The following is a 27855-nucleotide window of genomic DNA, read 5'->3' on the forward strand; positions in this document are numbered from 1 at the left end:
ATTCATTTATGTAGCTGTTTGATACACCGTATTCCTTTGTTCTGGTATAATGTCATTCCGACGACTGTCGCAACAGAGAATACCATAACAGAATTCTGCACCATGAACAGCCAAAACAAAGAAACGTCCACACAGAATGATTTCGCAGTGTATTCAATGGGACATTTTCATTCAGAAGGTTTGGATTAAGCTGTACGGCAAATTAGGTTCAGGGTGAGAACACGTGTGTTTGTTTTTTAAGTCAATGATTACTTTAGCTACAAGAGTTAGAGAAAGGTCAGCCTTAGTTTATTAGCAAAGGACTAACACTAGGAGTCAGGGTTGGAAAGCGGTTAGCCGAAGGTCAGGCAAAAGGACAGCTTGGGGCATGTCTTAAGGTTAGAGCTGGGTCCAGTGGTAATAATGGTTACAAAGAGGTTTAGCGCAAGGGTTAAGGTAAGAGTTGAGGCAGAAGAATTGTTTTTAGCCATGGGCGTCATATGAGAGAGAAAATCATTTTCACAGACATTGCAGGTAAAACAAACAAATATTTTAGCTCAAGGTATTTGCTGTGAAGATAATTCAGTGGCATGGAATTCTGTGTTATGTCATAGGTCCACACCTGTAGCGCCTTGAGACGCTCTATCTCTATACATGTAGCTACCTGACACCCAAATACTTATGGGTGCAAATCCTTGACTGTGGAAAAAGGTAGGTGAATATTGAGATGGGGCATACCACAGATGAGAGAGGAGACCACAACATCTGACAGAGGCGAAGGAGTCATATGGCATATGGACAGAAGAGGCTCGTGACTATAGCAGAAGGTGGATGAGAGGGCATCAAGATACAAAAGGCTGAGAGGGAGATACAACAGATGAGTGAATGGAGTGAAGGGCAAGATTAATGAGCATGGGCCTCAAATCATCAGACAAAAGGGGAGGGAACCAAAACACAAGATGGATGCCAGAGGAGACCAATGCACATAGAGGATTAAAGATGGGACTGAGGTACAATTCCAGGGAACAAGTGGAATTGTGAGAAGGTGGTCCCAGTCAGGTGGGATAAGACAGAAGCTGGATAAGGGAGGAGGCAGGCTCATGATGGACACGACAGTGGACCGAGACACAGGAAGAACAAAAGAGGAATAAGGCACATGATCGATGGGGACTGGGGCACCAAGTACATGGGATATGAATAAGAGTATGAAGGTACTTCACACCACGTAGCCGTCTGTATGTGCCTCTCTGATGAACTGTATCTGTTATGAATACAGCACCTTTGAGGCAGGTATACCCATTAGAAGTGTATGTAATTTCTTCAGATTTGTTGGATTCATAATTTTCTTTGGCAAAAATATATCTATTAATAGTGCGAATGAAGGAAGTAGGCATATGTGGTATAGAACCCCTGTGTGGGATGGTACTGTCTCCAACGGGCAAGAGAAACACTCATCATTTTGCTTTTCTTGTTGTGTGCTTTTGGGCAGGTTCCGGGCCGGCAAATTGTAAGGAGCTGTTATCGAGCGGACACACCCTCAGTGGATGGTACACAGTGTACCCAGTCGGTGGGCGAGGGATGACCGTCTTCTGTGACATGGAGACCGATGGAGGAGGTTGGCTGGTGAGAGAGGCGGGGTGGGACTTGCTCAACATGTGCAGATGATCAACGTAAGGGCCAGGTGTCAAAACATGGAAGGCCTCAAGGGTAGATAAGGACCAGAAATTTGGGACCCTCCATCCTCTAAACACAACCCAATCGTTATCACGTACTTATAAAGGAATGATTGTCTGTGCACACACAAGTGTTATTTCATTAACATTCCTCGAATACTACATGTCCCTCGAATGATGTCATGTAATGAACATTTCTCCCCCAATTTACAGATTTAAATAAGTTAATAATTTCTTATCTTACTGAACTCCAAATGATGCTTTAACGTTTTGGAAATGTAGTATAACAATTTTTAAGTAGAAAGTAGTAGTCAAATTCACAAAATAATTGTGAATATAGGAGCAAGTGCCATAAAGGGAAGCTACGAAATGATTTACAAAATATGTCACATATTCCATACTCAAAACACAACCAGAATATGTCATAACATAATGTATGTTTATAAACGCACTTCGCCCTGAAGGGGTGGCTGCAAAATAACAGATAGCTATTGTTATTAAACTAAATAGTACTAATTTGATCAACCTTAGAAAGATTTGAACCTGTGACAATGAGGTCAAACATAGATCCATGCATTGGATGAATTAGTCCACGGAGTCACCAGACCCAGCTATAATCCATGAATTAACCCACCTTCTCCCTAAAATAAGAATCATGATATAGATCTACAACTATGTTACGTTATGCTATTTGCATTTGTAAAGTGCATATGCCAGGGGTGTGACCTCATAGTGCACATGGAAGTCCAGTGACTTTCCACTTGAATCTGGTGTTTCCATTGCAGACTGGAGTCTGATTTAGCTTGTGTTAACGTGTTATGTGTAATGTATTTATATTTTTGATTAGGTGGCTGTGTTCTATCCATTGAGCTGTGGGTCTAAGTTAATGTCTGCTGGTTCATGGTAGGATGCACTGCTGTGGACACTGTGACAGCTAACTATGTCAGATATCTGGACTGTGTTGGGTATGTGTGAATTATTCTTTCTAATCTGTCCCGAAAGAAATGTGTATACTTTAATCAGTGTTGTGAATCATATAACAGCTGACTAACTAGAATTTTGGCATGTGTTCAGTGTATGGATGGATTTCTATCTAAAGTGTCCTTTTGGAATTGTGTGTATTGTTTCCTATTGACAACTGCTGTGTTGAGCCACAATAGCTGGATTCATGGCACAAACAGTGTGAGAATTTGGATTGCTGGTTGAGGGGGTGTGAGCTGTTCTCCAGCAACAATCACAATCCTTGCCAGGGTAAAGCACAACAAATCACTAAATTAACTTGTGATTAACCCTCTAGTAGCTTGAAACAAAAGCAGTTAACCTTAACTTAGAGGCAACATGTAAAGGATTTCTGCAGCACACAAACAGTAATAAAGTGCAAACACAACACAAGAAAAATCCCACACCAATTTAGAAACATAGGGCCATATTTATACTTTATGACGCACAACTGCGCCAACGCAGTTGTGCGTCAAAAATGTTAACGCCGGCTAACGCCATTCCAAAGCGCCATGCGGGCGCCTTATTTATGGAATTACGTTAGCCGGCGGAGCTGACTGGTGTGCGTAAAAAAAATGACCCACACCAGGCAGCGCCGGCGTAGGGGAAAATGAAGCTTGGGCGTCAAAAAATGGGGCAAGTCGGTCTGAGGGAAAAAATCTGCCTCAACCCGATTTGCGCCATTTTTTTTTACTCCCACCCTCCATTGACATGACTCCTGTCTTAGCAAAGACAGGAGTCTTGCCCCCTTGCCCAATGGCCATGCCCAGGGGACTTCTGTCCCCTGGGCATGGTCATTGGGCATAGTGGCATGTAGGGGGGCACAAATCAGGCCCCCCTATGCCACAAAAAAAAAAAAAAAAAATTACTTACCTGAACTTACCTTAAGTTCCCTGGGATGGGTCCCTCCATCCTTGGGTGTCCTCCTGGGGTGGGCAAGGGTGGCAGGGGGTGTCCCTGGGGCATGGGAGGGCACCTCTGGGCTCCTTCCGAGCCCACAGGTCCCTTAACGCCTGCCCTGACCAGGCGCTAAAAAATGACGCAAAAGTGGCTGGACGTCATTTTTTTTGACTCGCCCACTCCCGTGCGCCATTTTTGCACAGGAGTTTAAATAAGGCGCACATGCCTTGGAGTAATTTTTTAGACGGGAACGCCTACCTTCCATATCATTAACGCAAGGTAGGTGTCCACGCTAAAAAATGACGCTAACTCCAAGATCTTTGGCGCTAGACGGGTCTAACGCCAAAGTATAAATATGGAGTTAGCTTTGCGTAAAAAAAAAACGACGAAATTCCGGCGCAAACAGAGTATAAATATGCCCCTAAGGGTACATTATAATGAATTATTGAACACCAAAACATCAATAATTCCAATCTGTAGAACCGGAATTATGATTTTTGGAAGTCTTTAGTAAAAACTAGCTCCTAAAAGATAAAAGTGCCAACAATGACAATCTAGTCGCACAAGACAAGGTTAAAGTCGAAAGTTATGAACAACCACGAAGGAGTGCAAATTGGAAACACTAGGTGGAGGTGGATTGAGCCTGGTCTCAGCTTCCCTTTGGACTTATAAGAAAATGTCTGAGTATGGAACAGTTCATCGGGCTGAGGTAGCTGGTGGTGTCCGGGGAGGAGGCATCATCATCATCATCATCAGGGAGCTGCTGGATGAAGTCATGGTGAAGATTTCTACATTCAGACTTTGTCACTATTTTGGAAGTTGAAAATCTCCAGCGCCATGCGCAGTGGAGGTTGGCCGCAGGGCCTGTCTCTGTGAGTGGGTGCGTGAGTGTCTGAGTGGGTCTGAAAGTCGAGTGTGAGCCTATGAGTGGGTCTGAGTGGGTGCATGAGTGTCTGAGTGGGTGTGTGAGTGGGCGTGTGAGTGGGCGCATGAGTCTGAGTGCATGTATGATTGCGCCCCCGCCATGCACAGTTATCTGATCAATACTTTTACAGCAGATGTTACAGTCACAATATCAATGATATTATCAACAGGCTTGTAGAGCTTTGTTGGGATGGGGCAGCATGGGGGTGCTTAAAAAAAAATTCAAATCACTTACCTGCTTCTCCGCTGCAGCCGTCTCGCCGCTCCTTTCCTGCACTGCAGGCACAGGCTACCAGCTTACCCTTCAGCCAATCCTGATGCTGCTCAAAGCAGCATTCAGACTGGCTGGGAGCACCCAGCCAGAGTGCTCCCAGGCAGAATGGAAACCTGTGCATGCTCTCCCCAAGCTGGCAACTCTGTTGGGCTGGAGAGCCTACTGCGCATGTATGCTTGGCCAGCCCGAGCCAGCCAGCCACACACACATACATGTGCACTGGAGGGACCCAGAGACCCCATCCCCTGGGGCCCGGCCATGTCACCTAGGTGCCCCCAGGGCATCGAGGCACAATGTTGGGGACCTGGAGGGGAGCCTGAAGGTCCCAGTGGTCCCATCCGGCTCCCCACCTCCTTTGGGAGTCATCATTGCTGTCACAGAGAGGGCACTGCTAAAGCAGCACCCTCTCTGTGGGAGCAATGTTTCCTCCATTTCCCGCAGTGAGAGAGAGCTGTTTGACAGCTCTCCCTCACTGCAAGCGGAGTGTTTGCTCTTACATGGTGGCTTATGTCACGGGGTGGGGACCCCAGGACACAGCAGGAGCTGGCCATGGCGGGGGTGGCGGGGGGGTTGCGGTCCCCAGGACCATCAATGGTTCCTCATGAGGGGCCGTGCAGCTCCCGCCAACAAGAATAGCCCTGGGGAGTTAGTGGTCTCCAGGGATGGGGGGTCAGCAATAGACCCTCTATCTGTTTTAAAAGATGTTCCCCAATTAGGTAGTGGCCCCAGAGGCTGCAGGGGGGCTGGGCACCCCTCCGCCTTTAATGAGATTGTATCCCTGGGGAGATGGCGTTCACTGGGATATGGGGGATGGGGGGCCCAGGCATTCAAAATGGCAATGCCCCCGGGACATTGCCCACCCGGGGACTTCAGAATGAACAAGCGAGGAGACTGAACTTGTTTTTTTGTTTTTTTTCCTGGGGGGGAATCCCTCTGGGACCCCACACCAGAGCAAAGTGGTCTGGGTGTCCCTACCCTGGCCCCTTGTTTTATTTTCTAATCTTTTTTTCTGGGATGTGGCTTCTGAGTCCCAAGATGGCTGCCAACACTTCCTGGTTTGAAGTGTTGACAGCCAGTCAGAGCTCTGCATTTCCCTGTACGAGCTCGTCATTATTCACGATGTCATCGCAGCCACAGATGTACAAATTTGGATTTCCTTTAATGTTTTGAAAATTACTGAACATATTTACACAAAATAAGAGTAATCTGCATACCCAAAGCTAGCTTTCTGCCAAATTTGGTGTAATTCTATCCAGTGGTTCGGGCTGTAGTCGTGTTCAAAACTCCTATGGCAATTAATATGGGTTTAAGCACTTTTTTTAACCTCTTGCCCACACGTTTCTCGGCCCACACTTGATGGATCACCCTGCAACTTTCCGTATGCAACAATAATCACCGGGGCACTTTGTTTGGGACATTTTGGGAAAATGTGTCAAACGGTGGCAAAGATATAGGCAAATAAAAAAAAGCTTTTTCTATGGAAACATGGTCCTAACTACAGCTACCAACTGGCAACTGCTGCTAGTAAAGGCGCGAATTATAGTTACATTAGGACGCGAGTTATAGTTACTTGAAAGAACTCTATAATTGCTGAATTTCTATGGTTTTGTACGAGTAAATTCAGAACCTAACTATATTGTCCCTGTAACCTCAGTTTTTTAAAGTGATATATATATATATATTTATATATATATATATATATATATATATATCAACAAACAGCTCTGTTATTTCTCACGGACAGCAAAGCGCACTCCAGCACCGGGAATGTTTGAAAGCAAAAGTTTTATTAACAATGCATCTCGATCATTGTGATCCTTCTTACAGCTATTTTGGAAACCGTGCCCTACTCCCCTTTAAAAATAATTTTGCAACCAACAATAAAGAAAGAAAACAGATTTTCACATTCACAGTGACTGAAGGAAGAAAACTCACGTCCACATAAACTATTTGCCTGACAATTGGAAACAATACTAGAGCAACCAATTCCAACATTTTTCAAAATACATATTCATGGTATTATCAAAGTTAAAAACTAAAGGAAAAATGAGTACAATAATTCATAATCACAAAAATGCATTAATTTGAAAAACCATACATACAAATAATTAGAAATGCTACTCATCACCCCCACCTACCAAAACCCTAAACCAAAGCTTTTGGAGGAATGGTCAGCTCTCATGGCCACAACTTGTAAACAGATGATGGGTATGCTTTCAAAATATGCCAAAATTGTATTGGAGAGGACCTGTGAGGAATTTACTAAGATAAAGGCTTTCTTGGATCAACATCCAGATCAGGCAGAAATTGTGAAATTAATTTCTGAAATGGAGGCCAGAGTTTCGAAATATGAGGGTGAGATTCATTTGAAAAAGCGACACAAGTTCCTTCAGGACAAACAGGATTATGCGTGTGGTAGGATACTCACTTTTGACAGGAAATTAGATGGAGCCATTAAACAATTTAAACAGATGGGTGCCTTAAAACAACCTGAACTACTAATCTCGGAGTCTGGTTCAAATGTCTATTCGGATATGAATGAGCACCCACGAACATCAGAGAAGGATTCTGTACCTCTTACCGCTGCAGATGAATATCATTTTTTACAGCAAAGGCCCCCAGAGAAGGCCTCCAAGAGGAACAGTAGACACCAACGGAAAAGGAAAAAGACACGCCGGAGGTCAAGATACAAACAGGACGCCGCATGGGAGGACAACTCGGCAGACAAAAGCAGAAATAATGGGTGAGAAAGATCGTTGCCAGTTATGAATCTATCTGAACATACTTTGACAGAGGATGAGCAATCTCTTCTGGAATTAGGCCTGTCTTTTTGTCCTGTCAGTACGTAAACTGAAACTTATGAAGGTTTTTAAACAGCAAGACAACACATGGAGGAAAGACACTATTTCTTGTGACATATTGACACAAACATGTGATAACCTATGTTTGGGTGACATAGACGGTTTGGCTGTTCTGAGGGAACTTGAATTGGGTGGGGTGGATTGGGCAACTGAGATGGATTTTTTATTTGATTTGAATTTAGAACTTGATAGAACTTCACCATATCCTTTCAAACCAAAGTCAATATTTAATCCCTTGACGTCTCATGATAATATTGATACTTTTCATGATGTAGTGGTGAAGGATCTTTTTTACAATTGGAAGAATTCCAGGGCCAGCCAACGTGATAATTTGACACAGAAACAAAGGCAAGCAATTAAGACATTAATGCAGGATCCCAATATAGCCTTAGAACCAACCGTAGCAGGCTCTACCGGCCAACAAAAGCCCGCTCCCGCGTTAAAGGCCTGAGCTGAAGGTGAGGGCCTTTAACAAAGGAGAGGGCCTTTAATGGCCGGTAGAGCATGCTACGGCAGGTTCTAAGGCTATTAGAACATTCTGCCACTAGAAAGAAGAATGTTCTCATAAATAAAACAAAGACTTCATAGAGCCTGAGGGGATTAAAATCCCCTCCGGCTCCGTGAGTCTCTGTTCACAGCTGTTGCTGTGAACAAAGAAGATTGGAATATTGGTGCTCGTGCTTTTACCAGCCAGTAAAAGCCCTGAGCACCCCATTGTCTCCAATGGAGCGCCCAACATTCCAATTTTCTAATATTGTGATTAAGCCCTCAGACTAAGGGGGAAATGTTGTATTGTGGGACCTCAGGAAATATGTTGATGAAGCTGAGAGACAACTGGTTAGATCAGTTGATAATGAGTAAACAACATTTGAGGCATACAAACAGCCTATTGTAGAATATCATACATTGCTCGATTGATGGAGGGATAGCGGCCTTTTGGGATACCAATTTCTATATGTCAAGAAACAAGTAGCTCCTTGTTTTTATTTGCTTCCTAAGATATACAAAGATAGGTACAATCAGTTAGCTAGTTATGATAGATGTTGCTTTCTTTATACGTGTATCAACCATTAATAAGGTATTTTTGTATGCAAACATTTTTTTAGAGACAAGCCAATACATTTTTATGATCACTCAATGATGCTTTTTGAGATGCTCAGGTAACGCCATGATAATAACATATTTTTGTTTAATGAGACATTATACCGATAAAGGGTCTGAGCTGTGATGAGCGGTTGCTTTGCCCCAAGATTTGTCTGCATTTTCATGGGTTGGTGGAAAGAACAGGTTATCTGAACTGACACCAATGAACCCTGGACAAAACATATAGGGGGTCATTCCGACCCCGGCGGTCCTTGACCGCCGGGGCCGGGGTCGGCGGGAGCACCGCCAACAGGCTGGCGGTGCTCCTGAGGGCATTCTGACCGCGGCGGTATGGCCGCGGTCAGAACCGGAAAACCGGCGGTGTCCCGCCGGTTTTCCGCTGCCCTGAGGAATCCCCCATGGCGGCGCAGCTTGCTGCGCCGCCATGGGGGATTCCGACCTCCTCACCGCCATCCTGTTCCTGGCGGTTTCGACTGCCAGGAACAGGATGGCGGTGAGGGGTGTCGTGGGGCCCCTGGGGGCCCCTGCAGTGCCCATGCCAATGGCATGGGCACTGCAGGGGCCCCCGTAAGAGGGCCCCACTTTGAATTTCAGTGTCTGCTTAGCAGACACTGAAATTCGCGACAGGTGCTACTGCACCCATCGCACACCTTCCACTCCGCCGGCTCCATTCGGAGCCGGCTTCCTCGTAGAAGGGTGTTTCCCACTGGGCTGGCGGGCGGCGTTTTGGCGGTCGCCCGCCAGCCCAGTGGGAAACCCAGAATGACCGCCGCGGTCTTTTGACCGCGGGACGGTCTTCTGGCGGTTCCCGCTTGGCGGGCGGCTCCCGCCGCCCGCCAAGCTCGGAATGACCCCCATAGTCCTGTGGACTAGATATATTGATGATTTGTTCATCATTTGGGAAGGTACCAGACATGCTTTTTTTTTTTTACTTTTTCACATATATTTCCTCCAATGATGTAAACTTGGCATTTACATAAAAGATAGATGATAAGGCAATGGAATTTTTTGATATTTTTATCCAGATTAAAAATGGAGAGATACATACCTCCTTGTACCGTAAGCCCATGGTTGGCAACAGTATTTTACATGGCTAAAGCCACCATCCCATCCGGCATAAATGGAGCATCCCCTATGGGGAGATCCTGAGGTCAAAGCGTAACTGTAGTAGCCCTCACATGTACCAGGAAAAAGAAAATAAGATGGAAGACAGATTCAGGACGATGTGTTACTCCAGGAAAGTTCTGCATGATGCCAAGGAGAAGGTGAAGCTGAGCACTAGAGATGAACTTCTCTTTCCCAGAGCTAAAAAGAAAGTGTCTAATCAAATTCATATGATGAGCACTTATTATGTGAAACCACACCTGATTAGAAGGGTGATTCACAAACATTGGCATTTGGTTAAATCCGACCCAGTGATTGGCAGTGATCTATCATCAGATCCTTCAGTCACATACAGGAAATCACCTTCTCTTAAGGCAGTGGTCTTCATACTGGGGGCTGGGCCCACCTAGGGGGGCCTCAACTGATCCCAGGGCGGTGCCAGACACTGGCCAAAAGAAGCATTACACAGATAACGTACCTTTGTTTTAAGCAGAAGCTTGTTATTGCATTTTTAAAAAGGTAACAGTACTTAACTGCAATGTTTAAATACGTCTAGATATATTTAAACATTGCCATTTTTATTAAAGAATTGTGAAAAATTCTGAGGGGGGCCCCAATGATTTTTTTTTTCAACTGGGGGGTGCAGCATTCAAAAGGTTGGAGACCACTGCCTGAGGGGCATGATAGTGCATAGTAGCTTGACTCTTAGGAAGGATGTGGGAGAGTGGCTGACAGAACAACATGGTTTCTATAAATGTGGCCATTTGAAAGTGTGTAGAGCAAGCAAAAACACTAAGACTTACTCCCTACCAACTGGAAAAGTCAGATACATTAACAAGTTTATTACTTGTAGAAGTGACTTTTGTATCTATGTACTAGTATGCGCTTGTGGCTTTTGATATGTAGGAAGCACAATTTTTCTGGTTTTGAAGAGGGTATTGGGACACATGTGGGTGATCATAAATGTTGACCAAAGCTACTGTGTTTCGAGGCATTGATCCCAGGTTCACAACAGGAATACTGATGATTTGTCTTTTTATGGTGTCGACAGGGTCATTGTTAGAAATGGGGCTTCTGGTTGGCTGGGGTATGCACCTAAGCCAGGCTGAACCCACCACTCTAGTCAGGAAGAGAGAGGTACACACCTAAGATAAACCCTGCTCACCCCTTGGTAGCTTGGCACAAGCAGTCAGGCTTATCCCAGAGGCACTGTGTAAAGCGTTTGCACAACACACACAACACATGTGACACAATAACTACACCACAAAGGAAACACAACAAGTTATATAAAAAATGAATTGTATTGCATAAAACATCATTAGACCAAACACAACATGTATCAGTAATACCATGCTAAACAAGCAGTTGTCAGACCATCACACAGGTTACTAGTACTCTGCAACAATAAGCAGTAGTCTAGTAAACATCCAGGTTACTGGTATTCTGCAACACAAGCAGTAGTCAGGTTGTCATTATCTCAAAAATGCACAAGTCAGAATAAACATATTATCAGGAGTGAGGGCATCCACGTGAATGCACAAACAATTAAACATTCCGCTGAAAGCCCATGAAAGGGAAACATCTCCCTATGGCATATGTCATAGAACAATACTCTCCTCGAAACAGATCACCACTGTTACCAACAATGCACATGGTGTAGTAAACACATTAATACGAGAGGAGGGACTGGGAGGTTAGTGGTCCAGTGTACAGTCTCCCGAGACTAACCTCTAAAATATAAAGGTACACTGTTCCAAAAAAGATATATAGTGTGATAAGAATGCAGGGTCGAAAGTAGTCAGTGATATGAGGAGAGCCCTCAAGCACCCAATCGGATGACAAGCTTCATCACCGGGCAATCTCCTCGTCAGACCGATGCTGCAATGTCTGGCGGACCACCCCTGATATCGGGATGGTACTAAACCGTAGGAGGTTTGCCAAATTTTTGGGGTCTGAAACAAGTACTGACTATGAAAGGATATAAGTGGATATATGTAGGAGAGATAGGGAGATTTAAAATTAGCTCTGAGCCTTAAACATCACTTTAATGAATCAGGAAAAGGTTCAGGCCAAAATTAAAAACCATAGAGAGTAAATGCTGGAATGATGTCCCACTATACTCTACATAGAAGAAAAAGGTAGTGTCCCTAATCCTGTCAAAATATGGTATCATTGACTACTTTCGACCCTGCATTCTTATCACACTATATATCCGTTTTGGAACAGTGTACCTTTCTATTTTAGTAGTAAACACATTATCAGGGATGCCAAGACATCCTCATGGATGCGCCTGACAGGAAAATATTTTCAAATGTCATAAAACATCACAGAGGAGAAATAATAGGGGCAGAATAACTGTGGTGAACTGCAACATCTAGAAGTGTCCTCAACAGGCTTCTTCTTCACAAAGGGTGCAGTGCAGTAGTGCTTGCGTCAGAGGATATACAGTAATTACCGATCCCCAATGTTGAGTACAGGAGCTTCTGGGCTCCTACACCTGTAAATATGGTAAATTGTCCTCAGCAGGACGGGGCATCCAACCCATCCTGCGAGGGAAAAGGAGGCCAAACCCCTCCTCCCCACATCAGAGAGAGAGGCTCATGAAAGTGTGCCACCCCCTGAGGGCTCACACACAGTTTCCTCTAATGGGGGAAGCCTCCCTGGGTCCCTTGCATGTGGGATGATCACCCAGCAGCAGTCCATGTACACGCAGGGCAGCTGCTCACTTCGGTAGCGCCTCCGCTTGCCAAAAGTATGCCAACGGAGGGGAGTGGGGGTTAATGTGCTACGCGAGGAAGGGCAACTGCCCACAGAACCCGGTGCACCTGCAAGGGGAAGGCTCCGGTAGGAACTCCAATGACCTTGGAATCGGAGCTCTCCTCCTCCGCTCCCAGGGGGATGCAGCTGCACTGCTTAATGTGCCTCATTGGAGGGGAAGTCCTCGGGAGAGGAGGCCAGTGACTTCAGTGATCCGAGGTGACGGTCTCTCATACTGATCCGCCAGGCTGGAGGCATTGTGTTGTGGCCCAGGCAACTTCCTGTCAACTCCTTGTCAGGTGACAGCAATGCTTGCAGGGGGTGGGTGTCCCGCACAACACCCTGCCCAGGATTGCTGCACTTCGCAATTTCCTTTGCAGGAGGGGCCTCCCTGGGGGAAACACCAGCCACTGTCTCTGAAGCTAGAAGCACTCGACACGCCCTATCTAGTACGGTGAAGCAGCGCTTGCCCTGTGCTGACCTGGGGAATTATAGTGAGTAGCAGGGAACTACAACTCCAAAATTAGCATGCTGCTGCCAGACCCGCAAGGGGTAAGGTCCCACAGCAGAGTTGTGTCCAGGTAATCTTTTGGGGCCCTGAGTTTACAAGAATGGTGTGGGGGCAGGCCCACTGCCCCAGGAGGACACTGGGCACAGGTCGTAGAAGGGGTAGCAGGCAGGCCAGCACATCAGGGTCCTGGTAATAAGGGGGCAGTCCTTCCTGCAGCCCAGCCAAAAAGGTCAATCCTAATGGGGGTTCCTGGCAAAGCAACAGTTCTTTGGCAACCCCTAAATCAAGAAACAGACTGGCTGCTAGGACACCCAGCAAACACCAGGCAGCAGGCCAACAAAAGAAGATCTGTCCCAATATGAGTCCTTTGTGCAGCCAGGTAGTCCCTCTGGCAGAGGTTTGGTCCCAAGTCCAGAAGTGCGCAAAAAATGTTAGGGACAGGTCCCTGTACTTATACTCATTTTGCGCAGCCTTCACAAAAGTGGGAAAGGGGGTTCTAAACAGAACTTACTGGTTTTTGGAATTTCCCCTCTCTCCTCCAGAAATGGCTCCAGACATCAGTTGGTGGTAAACAAGCCCTTCGTGTGAGGCCAAGGCACAGCCCTTATGATTACAGGCGTGCCCCGCCTCTATCTCTCCCAGCCCAGGAAGACCATTCAGTATGCAGATGCCCTTCTGTGCCACCTCCACCCTCCATGTGACAGACTGTCTGAGAAATATGCTCAAAGCCCCAGATGTGGATTGAGTCAAGATGCAAAACACAAGAGGGGAAACGTCCTGAACCATGACTCCAGAACAACGAAGTAGTCTACAACGCAAGCGTAAGACTACACATATGTGTGGGTAAGGCAGAGAGGACGCAGTCAGGTAAGTGAGGGGTGGGGCAGTGTTAGGGGATGGATTAAGGGCTTGGGGGGTCGGGTAGTTTTGTTTTTAGGGGTGGGGTGGGGTGAGGGGATTGGGGTAGTTTGGTTTTTAGGGGAGGGGGATCAGGGTAGTTTTGTCAGGTAAGTGGGATTGGGGCTGGGTTTGGGGTTGTTTTTAGGGGTGAGGGGATTAAGGGCTTGGGTGGGGGCAGGGGGGTCGGGTAGTTTGTTTTTTAGGGGCGGGGTGGAGGATCGGGGTAGTTTCATTTTTAGGGTGGGGAGGGGGGATTGGAGTAGTTTGGTTTTAGGGGTGGGGAGATCGTGGTAGTTTCATTTTTAGGAGTGGCATGGGGGATCAGCGTAGTTTTGTTTTCAGGGGCGGGGTAGGGGGATCGAGGTAGTTTTGTTATTAGGAGCGGGTGGGGGAATCAGGGTTGTTTCGTTTTTAGGGGTGGGGTGGGGGATCGGGGTAGTTTGGTCAGGAAAGTGGGATTGGGGGTAGTTTTTAGGGGTGGGGTGGATTAAAGGCTTGGGGTAAAGGGTGGGGGTTTGGGGTAGTTTGGTTTTTAGGGGTGGTGTGGGGGTTTTGGGGTATTTTGTTTTTTAGGGTCGGGGTGGGGGATCAGGGCAGTTTGGTTAGGTAAGTGGGGTTGGGGGAAGTTTTTAGTGGTGGGGTGGATCAAGGGCTTGGGGCAGGGTTGGGGGGTCAGGGTATTTTGTTTTTTAGAGGCGGGAGTGGAGGGATCGGGGTAGTTTGGTTTTTAGGGGCAGGGTGGGGGGAAGTTTGTTTTTAGGGGTGGGGTGGTGGGGTCGGGGTTAGTTTTGTTTTTAGGGGTGGGCGGTTGGGTAGTTTTAATTTTAGGAGCGGGTGGGATAGTTTTGTTTTTAGGGATGGGGGTCGAGGTAGTTTTGTTTTTAGGGGCAGGGTGGGAAGGTCAGGGAAGTTTGATTTTTAGGGGTGGGGAGGGTGGTCGATTGTTTTTAGGGCGGGGAGGGGGGTCGGGGGAAGTTTTAGGGCTCAAGGTGGGTGGGGGTGTTGGGGTATTATTGTTTTTAGGGGCTGGCGTTGAGGTTTGGGGTAGTTTTAGTATTAGGGGCAAGGTACTTTTGGGCCTTAGGGCGGGTGTGGGGGGTGGCATGCTAGAGCCACACATGCCGTTCCCACACATGCCTTTACTTGCCATGGTTTTACAACAAAAAATTGTTGTAAAGTCATGCGTGGTAAAGATATTCATGGTAAGAACTCGGTCGTAGTTCTGACCGCATTGTTCAAGCATACGTGGTTCTCAGATTAGTTGTTCCATCATACATTCCACCAGAGTCATAAGCACGGAGAAATGCTCACTTTCTAAAAGTGGTATTTCTATAATGGTAATAAAAAATCCACCTACATCAGTAAGCAGCATTTCTCACTACCATTACAACCATGCCAAACATGCCTACCCCATCCTTCATAGATTAGACAATGCCAATGAGACATATGTTAGGGCATTTCCAATGCTATCCTATGAGGGAGGCAGCACTTACAGTGGCGATAAACCCAAAATAGGCTGTTTGTCACTACTAGGACAGGCCACACAACGAAGCACATGTCCTAACTCTTACCCACACAGCACCTTGCCCATAGGGCCTACCTTAGGGGTGACTTATATTTAGTAAAGGGGAGTTCCAGGTCTGGCAAGTAAATTTAGATGCCAGGTTCCTGTGGCAATAAACGGCTAATGAAGGCCCTGAGGTGGCAAGCCTGAAACAAGTTTGAAAGGATACTTCCGTGGGTGGTGCAAGCTGTGCTGCAGGCCCACTACTAGCATTTAATTTACAGGCCCTGGGTTTAAGGATACCACTGCACAAGGGACTTACAAGTAAATTAAATGTGCCAATCATACCAAGTTAAGAAGGGAGAGCACATGTACTTTAACACTGATCAGCAGTGGTAAAGTGCCCAGAGTTCTAACATCAACAAAAAGGGTCAGAAAAATTAGGAGGAGGAAGGCAAAAAGTTTGGCGAAAACCCTGTAAAAAGGACTAGGTCGAACAGTCATCCTTAATAAACGAGGAGTCAGGTAGAAGAAACTCAGGATTTTGGAGTCAGAATATGTTATCCGTCTGCAGGATTAAATTCAGATGAGGAACTTTTTGTTTATATTGGTTGAGAGATAGTAAGTGTCCCATAATAAGAAGATGCACAGAAAGTATGAGGGAAAGTATAATCTGGATTTGATTGATTTCTTTTGTGTGGTAGGGCTGGTGTTTACCACTCCTTTGTGGTGTGTATTTTTTGGAGTTATTAATAATGTTTGTATCAATCATAACATAGTCTGACAAACATTCAGTGGCCAAGGATAGATGTTAATGATGGCATAATAAGGAACTGGTACCACTTGGCCGTAATTTATTTATTTCTAATTATTTGTATGTATAAGTTTTCAAATTAATGCAATTGAGATTATGAATTCATGTACTCATTTTTCATTTCTTTTTTAATTTTGATGATGCCATGAATATGGATATTGAAAAATGTTGGCATTGATTGTTCTACGTTTGTTTCCAATTGTAAGGCAAATTGTTTATGGGGACCTAAATCTCCTTTCTTCAATCACTGTGAATGTGAAAGTCTATTTTCTTACTTTATTATTGGTTGCAAAATAGTTTTTAATAGGGTGTGGTGCACCGTTTCCAAAATGGCTGTGAGAAAGATTGCAATGATCAAAATGCGCTGCCAGTAAAACGTTTGCTTTCAAACATTCCCGGTCCTGGAGTGCACTTTGGCACGGTTTCAAAAATGGCTGTGAGAAGTACCTCAATGATCAAAATGCGTTGCCAATAAAACTTTTGCTTTCAAACATTCCTGGTCCTGGAGTGCACTTTGCTGTCCATGAGAAATAACGGAGCTGTTTGTTGATTTATGCGGGATCCTGGCTTCCCACTTGGTGCACCGGCCTCGCTAGGACGATTTGACCGGCACCAGCTGGGTCTTTATATATATATATATATATATATATATATATATATATATACCTGTATGCAAGCCCACTAGTAGCGTTTAATTTATAGGCCCTGGGTACATGTAGTATCACTTTACTATGCATGTGTAAGTAAATTAAATGTGCAATTGAGTGTAAGCACATTTTACCATGTTTTAGGGAGTTAGCAAAACACTTTAGCACTGATTAGCAGTAATAGTGTGCAGGGTCCTAAAGCCAACAAAAGCAAGTTCAGAAAATAGGAGAGGTGAAGGCAGAAAAGTTAAGGGTTGACCGTGCAGAGAGAGCCAACTACGACACATGAGCTGTGTTGAATGTATGTGTTTTCTGTAATGTGTTCTGAATGTTTGTCTTAGTGTTTTTATTATGCTCCTATTGCACAAACACATACCTAGCTTATGTTCATGCCGATGAGGGGGCAAATGCGTCAAAGTACTTTCCAAACCGGGAATACCCAATATTCAAATTACAGCTTTTCACAAGCCTAGACATCCCCTGTGTTTGATGCCTTCCTCAGGCACATAGCATCATGTACCACCCATCTGATATTTCACCTAAATCCACCGATCAACTCCACACGTATGTACAAACAAATCATTTCCATGGCACAGCCAGTATCACAAACTGAACCAAGAACTCTAGTGGCTACCTTTCCCTCAGCTGCATATTTTGGTCTTATAATGGGCCTTGCTTGCCTGCAACAAAACAAAATACTTTTTATAAGCCACATTTTCTACTTCTCTATGGTCCATCAGTGCAAAGCTGACCTTATTCTTTTTCACCTTTGACCTCATCACCTAAAAAGGAGATTGAGAGCAAAACATCCCTTCGCCCATATCTTTCACACTCCAGATTACTCATTGAAAACAGCTGGGAAGGTCTTGTGACACAGCTCAATATTGATTCAATAAATTGGCATCTCTTGGAACAACACTGAACTCTATTGCCAGTTGGAAGATGCATGCATTGATTCTACAAGAAATGTAATTGTACCTCACAGTACCTCAGACACTTAATTTATTTTGATTTGGTTTGAGTAGTAACCAACAGCAATCAAAATATACAGAGACAGAAAGCCAAGGAGTCGCATAGGAACCAGTCTCTTTAGTCTCAATTTTCAAAATACAGGAAGACACAATGATCAACAGCATTGGAAGTGCTTTGATTTATTAGGTTGTGACTATGAAACAAGTGTGGCACCTCTTATCACCACACCCTAAGTGCCTCATCCATAATCGATACACATACCATCACAACAGTAGCAGTAGAGAGACACATCTGCACAATCCCCAATACAATTAATCCCTTTTTAATAAATTTGAATTAAGAATAGTGCTACAGCAGACTACACCCCTGCTACCACAACGTGTAACTAAGATGATTACCTAAGGAACTGTTAACAATATAAATCCCAAATAGTCTGGAGCACACAACAACCTAAGGTTGAGAATAATGTACATGGAGTTCAAAAAATGTAAAGATTTTAATTTAGATACAGACTGACACTTGTAATGCCACATCAAAAATAACTTCACACAGAGAACAGAAGACAGAATTAATGTTGTGTCTTGAGACTTTCCCAAAAATACACTGCTTAGAACCACATTAGCGCTGGATAATGTTTTGTAAATTTATTGAGCATTGCTGTTACATCCAACATGTTTCGTCCGATTACTTCTTCTGGGTTATAATGACACACAATTATAGCATACCTACTAGTCTTATAATACTAACTCATTATAATAAAAGGAGTAAAGGAAAAACCTTTGTGGCAGTGCCCAAGATAAGCAAATGTAAGCCGAATAAAAGTAAGAACCACATTATTGCGAAAGACTTATAGAGGAAACCACAGCTCAGAGTGCATTATAAGTAAGATGTGTTGCCTTACTCTGCGCTTAGGAGGTGTTCCATGAGCATCGAGGTGGGTGTTCCCACCAGGAGCGTCTCGCGGGTCTTGGAAGGGGCAGGGTGGAACGCAGGGTGGGGGAGTATAATAAACATTAAAATAAATTAAAAAAATAAAACACTTAACTCGTTCCTCACTGCTCCTGCGCTGCTCGTCTCCCGTCTTGCTGCAGGCACAGGATTGGCTGGGAGCAACCAGGCAGGGCGCTCCCAGGCAGACTGGGAGCCTGTGCAGGCTCTCTCCTGCCCAACAATACAGTTGCCAGGCCTAAGACAGCCTACTGCGCATGTATTTTTGGCCAGCCCGAGACGGCTGGCCAAACATACATGTGCTCTGAGGAGGAGTAGGAGCTGGCCCTGGTTGCCACGCAGTACCCATGGATTTTGATGCATCCCCAGATTTACAAGACTTTGTAAACCTGGGGGTATGCCAAAACCTCAGGGGAGACACAACAAGAAGAAATATCACTATATCTCCTCATTTTTTCCTCTTTCTGCAGCGCCTATAGAAAGAGGCAAAGCCTCCCAGGATTGTTTTTAGGCAGGAAGGTACCCCTTCCTGCACAAAAACAATCCTGCATGAAACACAGGCTCCCTTGCATTGGTGATAGGCAGCTAAAAGTGCATCATTGCAGGGGGAAAGGACAGGAATGTGTCGTATGTCATAGACACTGCACACTCCTGCCCTTTCCCTTTGATGGAGGGCACTGTGGGCCCTAGTCAATAATGATTCCTGAAAGCCTCATTCTACTTAGTGTCTCAACAACTCAACCAGCACAGATTTTATTCTCTCACATGCATATTCTCAGTCACTGGGCGTCTAATACCTTCACCTAAATGCTTGAGGAGTGGTACATTCTAGAGTTCTTGAATGAAGTTACCTTTTTGGGGTTGCAATATTCTGGAATCGTGATATTGAAATGAACGACATGATGGTCGCTCCATGTTACTGCAATAGGACTGCATATTAATACGATGCTTCTGTTCTTGAAAATTCTACTAGTTGTCTGTTCTGCAGATTGTGGTGGCTCATTGAAGATCTATGTCATGTCTAAAGACCCGAAGGAAGTTCTGTTGAGAGCTGAGCTAGTTTCTTGAGTCATGCTTTGAAATAGTCTGAACTATAAGATTTGGCTTGCATAGATTGAGACTGGCAACAGAATCACAGACATTGTTTGCATATCAGGTGCTCTGTGGTGATGGGCAGTAGACAAGCGAGAACGAAATTGAGTCAATGGGCAATTGGTAGGGTTTCAGTAGGTGCTCCGCAATCTGGTGCCAAATTTTCTCATAGGTAAAAATTGTTTATTTATTCCCTATGCATGGTGGCAGCTCTTACCACCCTTTGCTGGGGCGACTTTGCATCACAATCTTGTATCCAGGTGATACTGCTACATGTATGATGGGGGTGTGTCATCTACCACTAAGTTTCAGTTAGGAATAGCAAGTCTAGTTGCATGCCATGTGTGTGATATTTATTCTTTTACATAGCACTTGTATTGAGGAGTGTGTGCTTGCAGGTTTTTGGTTCTCAATGGGAAGTCTATTTTGTTTAGTTGAGTGGCAGATGCCTGGTCAATAAGGGCTGCTCGTGCATTTACAGTTTCAATGATCCAGGGTACATATACATCAAAATAATGGACTACTCTTAAATCCATGTTTTGATTAATACAACACTTGTATACCATTTAGGTTTTTATTTAAAACACAAAGTCAATTGAATGTTAAATACACAGTTTCAGATGTTTTCAAACTAGAACTTCATGCATTCCTCATGTATACAAAACATAATTTGTTAACTGTTCTCTCTCACAGCATACAGACAGTCTAAAAATAGAGTAAATAGTTTCAGAAAAAGCTAATAAGAGACATAAAACATTTGGTATGGGCTGCATTAACTACCCGTTTTATTGATTCTTACTTTACCATCGATTTACCGCTCTTTGAACTCCAAAGTTACCTATTAAATTCCCATAACTCATAATGTTTTCTCCTCATACCGTCCAGTTCTGATGACTGCCTTAGCTCAGTTTTAAAAACATCAGAGTATACCATATATACTCCTTACAGCAAGTGGTTGAAGGCTAACTACTAACTGTTTCTGCACAGCACATGTTTTACTGACAATGCCCATCTCTGCAGAAGACCAGCACAGCACATGTTTTACTGCAGAAGACCAGCACAGCACATGTTTTACTGACAATGCCCATGTCTGCAGAAGACCACCCTCTTTCCAGTCTTCAGTTTCATCAGATCATACTGACCTAACAGCAGACTTGGTCATTGCTTTGCAAATGCATGTAAACTGGCCCTTTCTGTTGCATCCTCTGCAGTCAGATCTTGCAGCAGGGTCTGACTATTCACTGATCAAGTGCCTCATATAATTACAAGGAAGCCTACACCATGTGACACATCCATTTCACACAAATAGCATCTCTGCCTTCTTTTCTCTATTTGCTATTTTGCCAGTCAATGTTCCAACGTTTCTGCCCTGACTACATGCATCCAGTGGCGTAGCGTGGGTTGTCAGCACCCGGGGCAAGGCAAGTAATTTGGGCCCCCTAACCCGGGGCAAGGCAAGTAATTTGCGCCCCCTAACCCGTGGATTTAGTCTCTTCCAAGATGTTGCGCCCGGTGCGGCCGGCCCCCCCTGCACCCCCCACGCCACGCCACTGCATGCATCTGTATCTCATCCACAGGGTGACAAATTTTTTTTCCCACTTAGCCATCTTAACCACTGGTTAAGATGCTCCACCATCCCATAAATGCCCTGCCTCTTCCCCCTCTTTAACGCTCACAGCAGAACTCTTCATCCTCCCATAACTAATTGATCAAGCCCACCTGCATCCAACCAAAGACCTTACAATCCCATCGTCTCCAACTGAAACATGTCCCAATGCATTCATTTCAATCACTATCTTTAGAAGACATCAACAACGTCATCAAATTCTTATTTCATAAATAAAGACATAATCCCCTCCTAATTTACTATCGCTCCACTCTGAACTCACATCTTATTATCAGCAATGTTAACTGGATCATTCCAGTAACGGTTAAAACTTGGTAGCTTCATGACTGTTGCTATCCAAGTACACCCCAATCATTCACCGCAATCCTGGAAAAATACTTAAAGAAGAGCAATAGCAATGTCTCTCCAAGCTCATCTATTCATGCTGCAATATGGTAAAGCCCATCAATTCCCTTGCCCAATAAGGATTTGGATTAGAATCACTGACACCTAGGCCACGGCAAAGCTAAAGGAGTTGCACAAAAACTCAGCAAGATTCTGCGAGCAGGCATAATTGGGCATTTCGACCTGCGTGCACTCATTTTTAGTTCCGGAAGCGTCCTTGCTTTGTAAAATCAGTGTAAATGGCACGACACGATGCACCAGAGGACGGTGTTTCTTTCTGCGGCTCAAGTAGATTTTCTACTCGAGCGCAGATTTCTCAACGTGAACGGTTGTGAAAGAAATCACCCCAGGAAGCATTCTAGTGCCCCAAAATCATGCTAGGAGTTGCAAATTCTCGCTTGTGCTTGGCAACTTAACATTGACGAGACACGCACAAGAAAAAGTTCTGTCATGCAGTAGGTGGTGGAGTTTTGCAGGAACTCTTCAATCCAAGCGGAGGGCAGAGTGGGCAAAACTCCACGAACTCCAGCAGCGGAGCTGAATTTTCCATCCACAGCTACAGACATCTCAACTACTCTACCGTGAATTGTCAGCAACATTCACCACAAATGACCATTGTAACCACCCCAATCACCTAATATTGCAAATTCACCTTGATCGCTCAAATGGTTCACTTCCTTTCTGGAAACAGAGAGTAATTTATACAGACCAAGGCAATCACATTCCCACTATTCTCTGTCACTGGTGGCATCCACCAGGCTACCATCTCCTTACTAGTAATCCTTTACCTGTTTATGAACTTCTAAGGCATGCCTCACAAATTAGGATACCCGCATACATGATTTGGCTGATGACGTGCAACTTCACCTCAAAGTTTTATCAGCTAAGACATCAAGTGGGTAAAAACCTACCTCCCACTCATTCAAACATGGATGATAGCTATCTACTTCAAATGTGACCCCAATAAAAAGGATTTGTATTCGAAATCTGTGACTGGTGAATTTCCGGTCCAATTGTGGCTCTCGTTAGTTGGCCATGATGGCTTTGTTGCTCCTCCCATGAACGGCACAAAATTAGTTGCCTCTATTCTGAGTGAAGGATTCCAAGATTGTCAACAAGATGGCCCAGACCTAACCGAACCAATCTAGGGCCTCATTTCGAGGTTTGGGGACTGGTTACTTTGATGAAAACAAAGCAGTTGTCCTGCTCACAGAATTATAAGTATATTACAGCCAATGAAACTTCAAATACACGGGACAGGACATTTCTCCATGTAATGATGGAGTACCATGTAAAGCAAATAAGGCTCATTCGCTGCTTCCTGGGTTTTCCCTTTTCTGCAGGTGTTCCAGAGGCGACATGATGGATCTGTGGATTTCTTCCGTGACTGGGAGGCCTACAAGAAAGGTTTCGGTCGACAGGAGTCTGAGTTCTGGCTTGGCAATGACAACATTCACCTCATCACCAGTACAGGTGAGGCCTCCCACTGCCAGGGCCTATCTCTTCGTGCACATCCACACTACTCACGATTCGCCTCATCACAGACACAGGTGGACTATTCATCTACCAAAACCTGTCCATGCATGTCCAGGTAGTAATGTGGAAACATAAAATTCGCCTCATTATCAGAGGTGAAGCGCGCTACAGCCACGCCCTGTACCCAGATCTGCATGCAGTGTGCCTGTTTCCACAGTTCTCTTTTGTAGTGCTCTACTGCCAAGGACTGTACCCTGACGCTCAGACAGTATGTTCTGGCTCACAGTCCCCTCCTCTCACACACAGGCCAGCTGTTCCACCACCAAACACTGTGACCTGATCCCAAGTACTTTGCACCTACTCACAATGCACCTTCTCAAAGACTAACAGGTGGTGTTGCATGCCAGGTTCTATTGCTTCTTCTCTAGACAATGTGATCCTTCTTGCTCACACTGACAGGTGATACATCACTAGCATTGGGTTTGGATCCAAATGTAATGCCACCCCCTCCTGATAGGCAGAGGTGAGGAATCTCTCAAAGCTCTATCCACTGATGCACAGTTGACATCCCCTTCTTTCTCTAGGTAAGGGTTGTGCATGCCTCTGGCCCAGCACAGTGCTGTCCTCTTCTCACAAACATAAACATGGCAGTCGCCCCCTACTCGCCTTGCTCAGTTCCCTGGTTCTGAACATGTATAGCCTGGACAGATGGTGCAACTTCTTACCTTGTATCTGGAAGCACTAGCAGCCACGTGGCCCGAGGTGGGTTCAGTGACTCCTGGTGAGACCATCACCTAGAGTCAATCTTCTGAATGTTCTTATTGCAGCTGCCCTGATCTGATGGGAATATAAATTGGCAAAGTAATCTTCTAAATCCTTCCCAAAAGGAAAAGACCTTATCAGAAATAGTTAGCAGCACCTCCTGCCACCCTCAACATATACTAAATATTTGGTTGAGTGTTTTATAGAGTGCATGGTTACCCCAGAAGGGTGCTCTCGTGCTATTCATACAATAGACTCAAAGGGAAAAGTAACAGAAATAGGGAAATGGTGAGGGTTTAACATCGTGCGAATACAGAAAAAATATTGTTCCTTTTAAAGAGGGTCAGATTCCTTATTCCAATACATAGACTCAAGACTAGCCTCTTGCCCAGGCTTTGTACATTTCAGGAACTTCAAAAAAATGTGCACTGAATGCAAAAAGTGGAGAAGTTCATACATTTTTACCTTAACTGGAGTAAGTAAGGACCAAACCCATAGGCTGTTTTTTTTTTGCATGAACAAAGAGATTTGAACACCGTTTACTTCCCAACAGATAGCCAGTAAAGTATAGGCAAAAGATATGAAACAGGTGCATGATGTGGACCTTCAAAAGAAGGCAAGTAGCTGTGTTTGGACCATTTGGAGTTCTTTATTCAAGAACTGTGAGAAGAAAAGATATAAGGAATTCCTGTAGCACAACCGAGAAAGCTCATTACATTTGTTATTTGTGAAGCACAGGAACACAAGTTTTGGCAGTATGCTCCGAAGTTTTGTTGCTGCTATGGGGATCAGCCTTCCCCCGGTGGTACTTTATGTGTAACCGTACTTGGAGAAGTAATGGCCTGCTGGTCTTAAAGAGTGAGGAGGGTGAAACCAGCTGGATTTAGAATGAAGGAAAAGGGAGAAGAAGAATATAGAGCTTAAAGAATGATGGGTACAGATTTAAAAAAATATGTTTCCTGATGGGAGCCAGTGAAGTTGATGTAAGATAGGGGATATTTGTTCCCACTTCTTGCAGCCATGATAAGTCTGGCAGTCACATTTTAAACAAACTGAAGATGATTCAAGGATTTCTCTGTCAATAGATACTAGTACTATCATACAGCCTAGACTGCACTAAAGCATTGATGATTTTGATATGGAACTTATCAGCAGAGATCTGGGGTTCTAGGGTTAACTTCTCATCCAATATAATAGCAAGGTTGAACGGGATAAGGTTAGAGGTCCAGTGAAGTTGGCTGGTTTAGGTCCGTCTAGAGATGGTAAGAAAGGCTGGTTAAAACGTGTTTTAGATAGACCCAGTATCAAAAGATTTGTTGACATCCACCAGTGAACCATGTTGAGACAGATGAGAACATGTAAAAAGAGGAAGCATTTTTAGAAAGGTTGAAAAAGAGCTGAGTAACGTCAGTTTACCTGTAGAACCCAAAGCCTAAGGAGTGTAGGAGAGAAGCAATGGGCTGCAAATACATTTTGAAAAGCCAATGGGAGAGAGTTGCTCCTTGTGGATGCCTCACTTAAGATTGTGATCTGAGAAGAGACTTTAGACAGTACATCACTGTGAGTGATCCTGCAGAACGGTGGCGAGCAAATACAAAAATGTGCCACGGCAGAGAATGTCGTGGAGTCTCTGGAAGAGGAGCTGATTGTTGATGGTATCAAAGGCAGCAGACAGATCAAGGAGAATAAGTACTCCTACATCCTCATGATCAGCTCCTCTGCAGAGATCGTCCAAGGTGAAAGAACTGTGAGCCCTGTGCTTCAGCCCTGTCTGAAATCACTTTTGGCCAAGGCAAGGATGTTATTGCTTTTCACAAAGTTTTGAAGCTGAAGAGAATGAAGGTGTGAACTACTTTCCTCCAACAGTCTTTAGAGAGAAGGCACAAAATTGCAATAGCAAACAATTGGCAGCAGCAATCTTGTCAAATTAGAAGACCACCTGGCCGAGGTCCAAACAGAAGTCACACTGCATATGATTAGTGCCTATGTTTTGTCTGAGTTGTTTTCACCATTTTATTCATCCAGGAGGCTACTTTGGGCAGGTAACTGTAAAATGGGGCTTGGGAAGAAATAACACTACCATCAAGTGTAAAGACGTGTTGGGTGCCATCATCATATGACATCAGCGTGAGGTATGAGGACTGTTGGAAAATTGGTTATTAATAAGGGGGTGGTAAGCACCTACACTTAGCAGTAGGCAACTAACCTCCACTTAGGTCCAGTTAGGTCTCAATAAATTAAACCCAGCTCAACCCTTGGTAGCTTGGCAATGAGCGACAAGGCTTAACTTAGGAGACAAAGGGGGTCATTCTGACTCCCGCCGGCCGCGGTAACCGCAGGCCCGGCGGGAGCCGCCAGAATACCGCTGCGCGGTCAGAAGACCGCCACGGTTATTCTGAGTTTCCCGCTGGGCGGGTGGGCGACTGCCAGAAGGCCGCCCGCCCGCCCAGCGGGAAACCCCTTCCCACGAGGATGCCGGCTCCGAATGGAGCCGGCGGAGTGGGAAGGGTGCGACGGGTGCAGTTGCACCCGTCGCGATTTTCAGTGTCTGCAAGGCAGACACTGAAAATCTTGGTGGGGCCCCCAGGGGCCTCACGACACCCCTTACCGCCATCCTGTTCCTGGCGGCCAAAACCGCCAGGAACAGGATGGCGGTAAGGGGGTCGGAATCCCCATGGCGGCCATGGCGGATTCCTCAGGGCAGCGGGAAACCGGCGGTACACCGCCGGTTTTCCGTTTCTGACCGCGGCTGTACCGCCGCGGTCTGAATGCCCAAGGGAGCACCGCCAGCCTGTTGGCGGTGCTCCCGCGGTCGTTGGCCCTGGCGGTCAATGACCGCCAGGGTCAGAATGACCCCCAAAGTGTAAAGCATTCAAATATCACAAAACAGTAATTAAATAAAACACTGGAAACAGTTTAAAAATCCATAACCAATTAATGAAAATAGGAAATATTTTTAGCTTTAAAATGATACCACAACTAATAAAATCGAATAAAGGGAACCGGAGATATGAACTTTTAAAGAATTATGGCTTTTTAGCACTTAGGAACAGACAGCGCAAATCTGGTCATCTGGTCGCACCTCGATCGGGGCAAAGTCAAAGTTTAAGGCTGACCGTGATGGAGCCCTCGGTCAAAAGTTTACCTTAGTACTTAGTCGTTTTTCTGGAGATTTTCTTCAGTGGGACCAAGTCGCCATTCTAATCCGACCTTCTGGAACTCTTCCTCGGATACGCGTTGCGGGAGCACTCTGTGGAGATTTTAACCTTGGGACTTAGTCATTTTTTCGAGGTTTTTTTGGATACACTGCCTGGGAGGTCCCGGTCAACTTTCTACGTTCAGACGTAGTCACTTTTTTCGAGATTTTCTTCACCTGAACGAACCTGCAAGTGAGGCCAGGTCATGGTTGATGCAAGCCGGCTAGAGTTTCCGAGGCGTGTCAGTCCCCTTATGGAGCTTTTTTCCAAAAGTTCTCCAAACATCTCCAAACTTCTCGATCTTCTTCCAGATGTTCTTTTTAGGGTCTTTTGAGGTCCACAGCTCATCCCAAGGTTCCAGAAGCTCTGAGATGCTCCTTGAGGGTGCAGACTACAACTCCCAGAATGCACCTGGCGCAAACTCCAAAACGGCCACTGGACAGTGG

At 45.0% G+C, this 27855-nt stretch overlaps 1 protein-coding gene across 1 annotated transcript in view; it reads left to right on the forward strand.

Annotated features, from left to right (window-relative positions):
• The window catches only part of LOC138285217 (veficolin-1-like), a 78828-nt gene that overhangs the window by 40786 nt on the left and 10187 nt on the right, over positions 1-27855 (forward strand). The window contains exons 5-6 of the mRNA XM_069224882.1: positions 1469-1602; positions 23318-23447. Coding sequence (XP_069080983.1) covers positions 1469-1602; positions 23318-23447 — 264 coding nt within the window. The remainder of the gene's footprint in view (positions 1-1468; positions 1603-23317; positions 23448-27855) is intronic.

The sequence above is a fragment of the Pleurodeles waltl genome, chromosome 3_1 (genome assembly GCF_031143425.1).
Source record: "Pleurodeles waltl isolate 20211129_DDA chromosome 3_1, aPleWal1.hap1.20221129, whole genome shotgun sequence".
Lineage (NCBI taxonomy): Eukaryota > Metazoa > Chordata > Amphibia > Caudata > Salamandridae > Pleurodeles > Pleurodeles waltl.